This window comes from Ixodes scapularis, unplaced genomic scaffold, assembly GCF_016920785.2.
Source record: "Ixodes scapularis isolate PalLabHiFi unplaced genomic scaffold, ASM1692078v2 PGA_scaffold4__175_contigs__length_147842914, whole genome shotgun sequence".
Classification (NCBI taxonomy): Eukaryota; Metazoa; Arthropoda; class Arachnida; order Ixodida; family Ixodidae; genus Ixodes; species Ixodes scapularis.
The window spans coordinates 63,808,604-63,820,610 of NW_024609879.1; the positions used below are offsets into that span (position 1 = coordinate 63,808,604).

Below are 12,007 nucleotides of genomic sequence, written 5' to 3' on the forward strand. Positions count from 1 at the left end.
TCGAAATACACAAAACATTGCGCAAATATTTTTTTTTTTTTAGCGTTCATTATTAAGAACGACTGCGTCCTCGTGTAACGACGTCAGAAACATGGCGCGTTTATAGGCCCCGTCTTTATTTGGGAGTGCGGAGGCGAAGGCAAAAGTTCTCCAGTTGGAAGAGGCAGGCGGTATAAATATCGGAAGGCGCCCGATCTTCACATCCAATAAACAGACATAAAAAAAAAAAAAACGGTTGGTGTGTCGAGGGATTTCTAGAAGCATTATACATGGTAGCGTTTTATACGCGTCGCAAATTATACGTTTCGAAAAACTGGACGTTCCCCTCCTGACCTTGCTTTGAATTTCCGGCGGATGTAATGTCATCGAACAATCTCGCTGTTGAGGTCACGAGACTCATAACCCGAAATTCCAGGTGGTAAGCTGAAATTAAACGGGATATTTCATTATTCGCTATGATGAGAGACCTTCGGAACGGAGATGAATATTACTCCCTGAGAACGAAAGTTTTCTATTTTTTTTTTTTTTTTTTCAATACGCTCCGGTTAATCTGGTTCTTTTCGCTTTTTACTTTTCAGAATGATGTTGCGCGTCCTGTTATTTCTGACCGCCGTACTGCAATGCCACGCAATGCGTCCCCACATAGTGATGCTTCTGGCCGATGACTTGGTAATGCTCATATATTTTTTAGCATTTGTACGACATACATTTTCTGCTTCCAGACTCGAACAAAAATAAAAAAAAGTGCACAATTTAGACCTGCAGCAACAGAAGATAGAATGCGATAGCCTTTTGGGATCCTTTGCAAATCTGCAAACCAATATGTCCGTCAAGACAGTCGCTTACAGTCCGACTTACGACGGCGCGGTTGTCATGCCGATTGTTTCTAAATTAAATTGGAGCACAGATAAATACGGTGATTCAGTTTTTCCCGTTACACCCAGCGGAGAAAGTGAATTGGTTTAAAATTACGTAACAACTCAGGTTTGCCAAGCGAATTTAGCTTTGGAACCGTGATAGACGGACGCGGCCGATTTCATGGTTGGGTAGCCGGAATGGTAACACATAAAAAAAAAACAAAAAAAAAACACACATCCACAATTAGTTACTGAGCGCCAGGAAAAATAATTCTTGAATAGCCAAATTAAATACTCTTGTCTGAAAAGTATCTAATTGGATTACATCAATTAAACAAGTAACTCGTTAATTTTAAGATAATATGAAGTTAAAATTTCTTATTCAATATAAAAGCGACACCGATATCGGTGAACGAGAAAAAGGTGTCATTGTTCTTTCCCGTTTGCTCCAACATTTCTTCTTTGAAAAAGAAACTTCAAATAGCGGCCCAGCTTTACGTCATTGTAGCTGTTTTTGCTCACTATGATTGGCACCCCTCCCCACTCGGCTCGTAGACAGCTTAAATACGCGTGCTCTCCTGCTTCAGAATCAGGGCCGAGGGACAAGGGGGGCACTTGCCCCCCCCCCCCCCTTCCCAGTTCTCAGAGTGGGGGGGGGCAAGCAAAATAATTTGATGGCCTAGTTGGTTGAACGTAGTACACACAATTAGCGCGACAGGAGACGAACACAGGAAAGAAAGAGAAGGTAAGAAAGAGAAGAGAAGGAAAGAAAGAATGGGGGCGGCGGGGGGGGGGGGGGGGGGGCAAGGCATGTGCTCTGCCACCTCTGAAACAGCCGCCACTGGGCAGGGTAAACACATGCCGGCGGCGCCCAAGGGTTACCAGGGGCACCGCACCCCGGCCCTTGGGGCTGGGGGGGGGGGGGGGGGGGGGGGGGGGGGGGGGGGGGGAGGGGGTTCTGGTTTGCCCTTTACTCAAAAATAAGTTGGTACAATATTGGCTGTTTGATGTGCTGCCCTGCCAAGAGCCTCGATTCCGCTGACCGCAAAGGGCGGAACCTCGCTGCTTCTGCGGTTTTCCTTTTCAGCACAGGAAATGGGCTGTCCAAGAACAGAAGAGAACTGCCGATTTTGGAAATATTTGTAAGAAGCCATGTACTAAATACTAATTTGTGAAAGTATCTGCAATATGCCAAAAGTATTTAGAATACGGTTAGTTAGGTAGAGCGTTCGGATTAAGCAGAAGCAGGGCTTTGGTAGAAGTAAAGCCCCTTGTATAAGGTTTTCGATGCGGGGTGTTCATAATAAAATAAATTGTGGAATGGACATCTATAAGTGTTCACGTTCCAAGGTGAGTTTTGCGACATTCTCCTACTTTCTTTCTTAATGAATTTGTCTCAATTAGCCATATTAACCGGATACAACTCTTGTGTAACGCCCTCAGTGCATCATATATTAGCGTTTTTAATTTAAATTTAAGAGCATTTTATTTAATTCTGACTAATTGATTACCTTGCTGTTTCTGCTTCATTAATAAATCTCTGTTCACAAGCAGAAAAAAAATAAGAAAATGAATAAATGAATGAATGAATGAATGAATATTATGTCTACATTATATCGTATTTTAATAAGTCGCGCATAAGCAGAAAATTTAGTGAGAGGCTGCGGACACCTGCCGATTTCCACTGCCCGCTCTCACGCTATATCGGATAATTTAATACCCTTACCCTATTTGATCCTTTGAAATTAATATTTGTCATGACTGGTCGCTTGGATCAACGTCAGAACTACTTCAAGAACACCGCGATCGATGCGAGGGGTACAAACAAAACAGGGCCAGAGAGCAAATCCTTTTCAACACCGCATCAGGGAACTTTAGCAGTCGCCATTTCTTGGACAAGAAGCGTCCACCTGGATCCGAGTCCTCACCGACCACCGATGCAGCCGTCGTGCCAAATACGCGCTCAAGGCATCTGATAAAGCAATGGCGGACTCTGATAATTAGTGGAACGCCTACTAGATGGCGCCAACTTTTGGAAAGGGTCTATCGCAATAAGCATAGACAACAAAGCATGTGAAATATAAAATATCGGACTATTGCCTTCACCCGGTTTATTGTCTTCCGGGGCAAACGTTGACTGAAAACTAATAACATTTTATTAACTAGTCCGTCCACCGTGTACAAATAGCAAAAACAAATTTAAGAAAATGCTTTCTTTTTTTGATAGTCCACACCGGGTGCATAGTTGGTGCATGTGATAACTTAGCATGTATTTCTCTCGTTATGAAGAAGCTCATTTTCCCCAGAAAGAAATACTCCATGCTCCCATGCTGGCCACTAAACCGGTACGAATGCAAATAGCGAAAGTCAGACTTCGTGATGTTTCTTTGATTTTTTTTATAACGAGATTTGTTTTAAAAGAAACTAAAGTGGAGCCCCAACGCTCCTGCCTATTGAGGAGGCATCACAATGGCGGTTCCTAAAATAATCCACAGTCACTTATCTTCCACTGGTATTGATTTTACATGTGCAAGCAGGGGTATCCGGAACATCAAAATTAAGCTTGATCCGCATTTTCCGTTTGGGCAAAGCTACCTTTCCCGTCCCCCGCGGGGCCGTGCATTGTCCAAGCTGGTTTTCCTGATTAATGCCCAGCGTCAAATAACGTGACCTGGAACAATGTAATATACGAAATCTGCACAGAAAATGAACTTAAGGGGGGCACTACGCAAAAAAGTAAATTTTCGAACCACTTGATTGATTTAAATTATATTTACAGGGCTTGTTTTTGCTGATGTTGAGAACATTTCTGCCAAATTGTGTTAACCTGGTTGAAGTATGAAAAAACCTGCAAGGTGCTTCAAAGATGAAAGTAGGTGTGCCTGCATAGGAAAACTATCGTTTTAAAATTGCTTATAAATTTGTCGTTTTCATGTGTTATATTGCATTAGGACGGGTCAGAGCAGATAACTATGGAGCTATATTTCTATGTTGTACCATCTTTCATGACAAAAGAACCACATAAACACAAATACAGTGTTTTAGATTTCCATCCTTTTTCCAAAACTTTGTATTTGAGCATGAAAAATGACAAAATAAAAAATACAACCTCATAGTTATCTTCCCATTAAAATTTCACCCCGGAAAAAAACTAAGCAAAAAAAAGTAATCCAAGTTATGTAATAACAAAACGATAGTTTTCCTAAAGTGAAATTTATGCCAGAAAGTGGAATAGAGAAAAATGCGCACAAAGTGCTCCAACCTCACCTTATCTTTATCGTTTGGTGGACCGAAAATAATTTGTAAAAAATTAACTATGCAGTACAATCAAATGGAACTTTCTGGGAATACCCTCTAGATGTTGGTAGATGTACAAATGACATTTCTCAAAATGAACGTTTTTTTTTTTGCAGAAATTGTTTTTTCTGGGTAGTGTCCCTCTTTAATTTTAGAAAAAATCATAGCATAATCCGCGCGTTTAAATTGACCGCAGAGTGCGGATTACCAACTTTTTAACACACATAATCTGTGGACTACAGTTCGAAAAAGAAAACGGAGAGTACAGCAGGCAAATAACACTTAGCAAAAACAATAGAAAAATCGCGTTCTTGGAGACGTATTGATTCCGCCATAACCTGAGTGTTTTCTTCGTCAATGTGTTTTTTTTAATACATGTTTAGCTGTGAGGAGGGTCATAAGAGTAATTGATTAACCTTCCAATTAATCCAATAATCCGTCCACTGCTGTCTTATTATCGCTGCGCAGCCGAGGTTGCGACGTTTGCCAGTGATAAGTAAAAAACGAAACAAGTTGCGTAATCCCAATGAAGCCCTGCTTTTGTTTCTCAGTCTGCGTTTCTAAAGTTTATAAAAAAAATGTTTTTTTTCTTCGACTCTTTATCTTCCTCAGCCCTTCTGAGTTTCCAACGTTCTAGATGTAATGTCCCCCATTACGCCCCGTTCCATTCTTCCACCATTCCATCACTATGTTTTACTTTAATAATGAAACTATGTGGTTGAACCTAGATTCAAATAAGCTATTGGAATCAATTTCTAATGCTATTTGTGAACATGGAGTTTCCAAAATGCCTCTGGAATCTCGGTTGATGGCTTCGTCGACCTTGCTGCTCTTGACCTACGCCTACTCTTGCAGAATGTAGAGGAAAAATCGTTGAAGAAACGAGTTGTTTCGGGCCTTGTTTCGCGCCTATACTCAGTGAAGTTTACCTCCCGCTCGTAAACAAAACCATAAAAAAAACGACTTCACAACACTTCCGCGGGATGCCATGCTTTTAGGCTTGTGGACGACTACCTGGTCATTCACCCGAGCTTGGAATCTTCTGAAGGTGTAGTTGAGGCATTCACGCAATGTTCTTCTAGACTCACTTTCACCAAAGAAGACTCGCCACTAGAAGGTTTGCAGTACTCGAAGCTCCGTCTTCATGTTAATTTATCGGTTCAGTGCTGGGCATTTTAAATGAGGACAAGAAACCCGGTTCTTTCGTTCTCAAGTGTTCTCTCTAAATCAGTCAAACGCAGCGTCATCAAGCCCCTTTTCTCTTCCTCGTTATCAAAATAATGTCCACCGAAATCTAAAAGAAAAAAAAGAAAAACGTTTATACGCTTAACACCAGGTGTTTGTCAATGCGGGATTTCCATTGAATCTTCTAAGAAACACTTTAGAGGAATTAACTCTTGGTCATACCCGCTCAAGACCTGCTCCCAAAAGTAAGATGTTGGGTCGTTTTGCCGTCATTCCCTATGTACAGAATTCAGCGCACCGTTTGAAGGCTATCGCCTCCCGGTACAACACAAACGTTGTGTTTTTCCGCAGAATGCGTCAAAAACAGCTCCGAAAAGTCGACAATGACAAGAAGCCGCTCAAATGCGATGTCAAGCACGTAATCAAATTGGTTACATTCGAAGAGAAGAACGTTTCTTCTATCCCACTAGGTTGCGTGGACCAATTATTGGACAAACGGGAAGGTGCGTCAACCACCGACATCGGGAACATCATTTGGTTTTTTCACGGGCCTCAGCTAACACGTATCACCCCATCGCCATTCATTCCCTGCAATGGTTGCATCCTATGTTTCGAACGAACCAGTACCTTAGGAGGACACCGTAGCAGGTTCGGCAGAGAGATAATATTGCCGCGAGCGCAGCTGACCAAATAGGCAGCGCGCCCGTGGCTTAATGGTGATCGCGCTTTCCTTCCACGCGGAAGGCCAGAGTTCAATTCTTGACCGCGGCTACACATATATCTTAACACGGTAATGTGATGTTCTGCTGAATTCGAGAACCGTCTTGCTGATTCGAGGTTAGAATGCTCCACGCGCCGAAACTTCTACGCCGAATGCTCCAGAAGCCCACGCGTATACAAAAGAGGCTCCGCGTGGCAAGCCGGGGTCAGTCTCGCCCCAGCGCTCGATCCTGCGGTTTCGCCGACATCGACGTACGCGACGCTATGCTGTTATCTTCTGGTTTCTTTTTATTTTTGGGCACAAGTTCGGGCGTCATTAAACGTTTAGTTTCTTCAGTTATTATCGCCTCATCATTTGTCATCCGTGACATTTTGGTGGAGTGCGGGGTACCGCATGTCCGTGTAGCGCAGCCGTCCGAGTTCCCTCAATACAAGTCCGAACCCAGCCTCCCGAGGACCCAACGAAGACCAAATCGAGACAGGATCAAGTCGCCGCACCCAAATTCTACCCCCGGATAACGGACTTCTGCCACCGAGGGCCAAGCAGCCAACGACGCCGACGATGAACAACCAGTCGTTGCAGAACCCGTCTGCTGCCACCGTCGTATACCTTCCCGTCATACCCCGGACTCCGACGCCTTTCCACGGGGAGGTCCACGAGGATGTTGAAAATTGGCTGCAACATTACGAACGAGTGGCCCGCCATAACAGATGGACACCGGAGCAGTGCCTTCAGAACGTCTACTTCGCTCTGGAAGGCACGGCGCGCACCTGGTTCGAGAATCACGAAGAGTCGATTTCGTCGTGGGAAGAATTCCAAGCCGAGCTGCGACGCACCTTTGCCAACCAGCAGCGACGACAGCGTGCCGAAGAACTCCTGCGAGCGAGAACCCAAGGGCTGAACGAGAGCGTTACAAGCTTCGTCGAAGACGTTCTCAACCTGATAAATCGCGCCGACCCAAACCCTCCCGAAGAGAAAAAGCTGTGGGTCTTGCTGTGCGGCGTGAAGGAAAACATCTTCGGTGGCCTTGTGCGGAGCCCGCCTACCGCCGTTGAAAGTTTCATCACTGAGGCAACCAACAACGAGCGCGCGCTTCAGGCGCGCGCTCCCCACCACCAGCGACATCCAGGCGTCACTGCACCCACGCTGCTTAACGGTGAAAACACTCCGGGTACGCCGGACATCCGGGAAATTATCCGGGAGGTCGTCCCGGAGGAACCATGAAGGTTGCTGCCAACCGCCAGTCGTCCGCCAACCCTTTCCATCGCCGAGGCTGTCCGAGAAGAAGTTCATCGGGTGCTCTGACCAAATGTTCCCGTCACCACGGTGGCACCGGACGAACCGACATTGGGCTACGCCGCCATGGCCCGACGCCCGCCGCAAGCTCCCCGCCAAGCCACGGCGCCACCCCAAATTTACGCCCCAGCGCCACAGTACCACCGACGACAGAAAGAGCAGGCGCGCGTTCGCCCAGAGCAACCGGCGCCGAGGAAGACAGATGTCTGGAGGACGGCCGACCGACGACCGCTGTGTTACTACTGCGGGGAAGCTGATCATGTGTACCGCCGATGCCCATACCGACGACTCGGGCTGTGCGGGTTCCAGCCGAACGACCCGCGCCCCCCGTTATGGTCAACGCCCTCGGGAGATCGACGAGTACCTGCGACGACCTCGGTCCCCCGAGCTTGCGTCCCACCGAGAGTTACGATCGCCGTCGCTACGACGTCCAGCTTCGCGATGCACCGACCCTGACGCGAGAGCCTGTAGCCCCGCGCTCCTCGCCGGGGAAACTAGGCGCGGCAACCTCTGGAGGTAGAGTTGCCGAAGACGACCGACGCCAAGATCCTCCACGAACGTTCGAAGGCCCCCACTCGAACGCTGCCAGAGATCGAAACGACGCCCCTGCAACGGTGTCCAATAACCTAAGCGTCGTCATCGACGGCCATGACGCATCAGCACTCGTGGACACCGGAGCAGACTACTCAGTCTTGAGTGTGAGGCTCTCCCGCCGCCTTCGAAAAGTCACGACGCCGTGGGATTGACCTCAAATACGAAACACAGGAGGGCACCTCATCACACCGGCCGGGAGATGCACTGCTCGCGTGGAGCTCCACGGTGAAACGTGCCCTGTCAAGCACGTCGCTCCGCAAGACTGTTTGAAGGATGTTATCCTCGGAATGGACTTTCTCTGCAAGTATGGCGCCGTCATCGACCTCGGAGAAAACCGGCTGATGCTACGAAAACCTGCTCCACCACAGGAGGACCCCAAAGCGACGTCATCCGCGGTACGCGCCCTCGCAAACCACGTGAACCTACCGCCGCCGTCAAGTGTTTTTGTACCCTTCGAGGTCGATGAGACTTTCTGCGGCGACGTTTTGCTCGAAGGAAGCCTCCAGTTGCTTCTAGGAAGGGGGATCGGCATCGCAAGAGGCGTCGCGGAGCTCCAAGACGGACGCACTGTCGCACTCGTAACGAACTTTCGACAGGAGGCCCAGCACCTCACGAAAGGCACCGCCGTGGGTCGCGCCGAGGAACTCCCGGACTCAGCAGCAATCGCCGGAATATCAGAAGTCCTCTCTTCCTGGCCACCCCTGACAACGCCGTCTTCACAGTTTGACATTGACCCAACCCTTCCTATCCCACGACGACTACTCAGTGACCTTCTCGCCGAGTTCAATAAGTGCTTCTCCACGTCGTTGAAGGTGCGCCAACCGACTGTTGCGAAACACCGAATTGTCACTGAAGACAACGCGCTTCCTGTTCATCGGTCGCCGCACCTTATCTCTGTGAAACAGAGTGATGTCATCCAGAGCAGGCCCAAGAAATGCTCGATGACGGCATTCTCCAGCACTTAAGCAGTCCGTAGGCATCACCTGTAGTCCTGATGAAAAAGAAAGACGGGACTCTTCGGTTCTGCGCGGACTATCGCCGACTGAACGCCGTAACAAAAAAGGACGTCTATTCGCTGCCACGCATCGTCGACACTCTGGACAGGCAGCGCCACGCCCGATACTTTTCGTCGATGAACCTGAAGAGTGGGTACTGGCTGATCGAGGTCGACGAACGAGATCGTGAAAAGACTGCCTTCGTCACGCCGGACGGGTTGTACGAATTTAAAATGATGCGACGTTCCAGCGCGTAATGGACACCGTTCTTTCAGGCTTGAATCGGCAAAGTTGTCTCGTCTATTTCGACGACGTCGTGGTATTCGCCAGCGACTTCGACGAGCGCCTGAAACGTTTACGAGCCGTGCTAGAGGCTATCCAGAATGCCGGACTGACACTGAAGCCGCCAAAATGTCGGTTCGCTTACGGCGAGCTCAAATTCCTGTGCCATGGCGTGAGTGCTCAAGGTGTAAGTCCTGATCCTGCAAAGACATCCGCGGTTGCGGAATTTCCGAAGCCATCAGACAAGAAAGCCGTACGAAGATTTCTTGGGCTGTGCGCATACTACAGACGTTTGGTCCGCGATTTTGCCAAGATGTCTGCACCGCTCACGCATCTGACGAAGGACGACGTGAACTTGCAGTGGGGGGAGGAGCAAGAACAAGCGTTCAACGAACTGAAGGAAAGACTGCAGTCACCCCCTATCCTCGGACACTTCGATCCATCAGCGGAAACGGAAGTTCACACAGACGGCAGCAACGCCGGGCTAGGTGCGGTGCTCGTCCAAAGACAAGACGGAGCAGAGAGGGTGATCGCTTACGCAAGCCGGGCACTGTCCAAGGCAGAGAAAAATTACTCAACAACCGACAAGGGATGCCTCACTGTCGTCTGGGCGTTAACCAAGTTCCGCCCATAGACGGAGCAGAGAGGGTGATCGCTTACGCAAGCCGGGCACTGTCCAAGGCAGAGAAAAATTACTCAACAACCGACAAGGAATGCCTCACTGTCGTCTGGGCGTTAACCAAGTTCCGCCCATACCTTTACGGGATCCCGTTCCGCGTTGTCACGGACCACCACACTCTCTGTTGGCTCGCCAACCTCAAGGACCTGTCAGGACGCCTCGCTCGCTGGAGCCTTCGACTGCAAGAATTCGACGTGACCATAACGCACAAGTCTGGCCGCAAGCATAATGACGCCGATTGCTTGTCTAGGGCCCCAGTAGAACCTCCTCCAGACAGCATCGACGACGACGATGACGCCCGTTTTCTCGGAGCAATTACAGATACTGACTATTGTGAAAGGCTACGACACACCCGTACCACGTTTACGAGAGCGGCGCGTGCCCCTGGCTCACGTCGACCAAAGCACGCTCTCGCACCGACCGGCGGCTCGTGCGGAAGGTTTGGAGAACTGTGCTTTCGAGGCAACCTTTGTACATGCTGGGTGTTCGTGTCTGCGTGTGCGTGTGGGTGACTCTTCAGCGAGCGAGCCACCGCGCCGAGAGACCCGCCACGAGCTTCTTCGGCATTGGCTGGCCGTTGGCACACGAACTTCTTCGGCATTGGCTGGCCGCTGGCACACGAACTTCTTCCTCATTGGCTGCCGAGGACCACGTAGGCCCCTGCGATTGGACAAGCCAGTGGACGGCGAGTTGGCGAGGCGGAGATATAAAGGAAGGACACCCGTGAAGTTGTGGTACGAACACTGAAACGATGTTGTAATTAAAGGGGCGATGCAACGATTTTTGTATTTTAAGCAAATACCGCTTAGAACGGATCCCTGACGTTAATGACCTGTAAAATACCCGTTCGTTTTTCGCCACACGTAATCGAAGTCGCAGCAAAAAATAAAGAAAAACGAGCAAAGTTCACCCCCTCAACTCGCAGCCAGAACAAGCGGCCACGTGATCTGGAGCCGATTATATGCCGCCAATGTTCATGATAGCCATGCGCTGGGGTTGGCAAGGCACAGGACAGGCGCTGCGTTCCAAATAATTAATTGGGGGTTGTGGGGATATTTATACAGCGTGTAGTTGGTCTGCCATTAAAGTTGCGACGAGTCACACTCTGTAGATGAGCAATTTAGCCAGTGCAGTACAACCGCTAGCCTGGGGTCTTTAACGTGCACCACGCAGTAGTGATTCACGACCGCACGCCGGTACGATGCTCATCCAGATCGAAACGGGCAGGGGTGGGGCTCGAACCCAGGATCCCTGGGTTCTGCAGCGCGAGCTTTCGCTCCTCGCGCGTCGAGCTGGGTGTGCGTTTCAGCCCCCTCGGCCACCGTTGAAGCACCAGGGAAAGACCCTAGGCCCTGTATCGATTACAGAAAGCTGAATGCTATCACTCGGGATCAAACCTACCCGATCCCGAACATTGAGGAGAGGGTAGAGGTAGTTAGCGAGGCTAGGTTTATATCAACGTTAGACATAGTGCGGGGCTACTGGCAAGTCCCTCTCACCGAACGGGCTAGCCGGTACGCCGCGTTTATTTCTCCCATTGGCACCTTTAGTCCGATCATGTTGAGTTTTGGCCTGAAAAAGGCGCTGTTTTGTTTTTCTAGCCTTAAGGATCGTGTCCTTGGAGACCTTCGCGACTTCGCCCTCTCCTATCTGGATGATGTGGCTATTCTTTCGGATTCCTGGGAAACTTACGTGTAAAACCTTCGCGCGGTTCCAGAACGGCTTCGCCAGGCGGGACTTAGCGTCAAGCCCGAAAAATGCCAGCTTGGGAGAGTTGAGGTCAGCTATTTGGGCCATGTGATCGGACAAGGTTGTCGCCTGCCCTCTGAGGTTGAGACTGCTGCAGTCGCAGAGCACCGGCGTCCCAAGACGAAAACAGAAATACGTGCATTTCTGGGGCTTTCTGGTTACTATCAGCACTACATAGAGAACTATTCGCACATAACAAGCCCGCTCACCGACGCCCTAAAAAAATCCGAGCCGCAAATAGTTAAATGGGACGAAGCAAAGGAACGTCCGTTCAAATCGTTGAAAGAGGCGCTAACAAAGGGGCCGGTGCTGAGGGCACCGGATTACGCGAGGGAATTCGTAGTGCAGTGTG

The 12,007-nt window shown here is 49.1% G+C and overlaps 1 protein-coding gene across 1 annotated transcript in view; it reads left to right on the plus strand.

Moving 5' to 3' along the window:
- The first annotated feature begins 579 nt into the window (after positions 1-579).
- LOC121047096 (arylsulfatase B-like) overlaps positions 580-12,007 on the plus strand; it is a 98,269-nt gene continuing 86,841 nt past the window's right edge. Inside the window, exon 1 of the mRNA XM_042293583.1 lies at positions 580-669. Within this exon, the coding sequence (XP_042149517.1) occupies positions 580-669 (90 nt within the window). The remainder of the gene's footprint in view (positions 670-12,007) is intronic.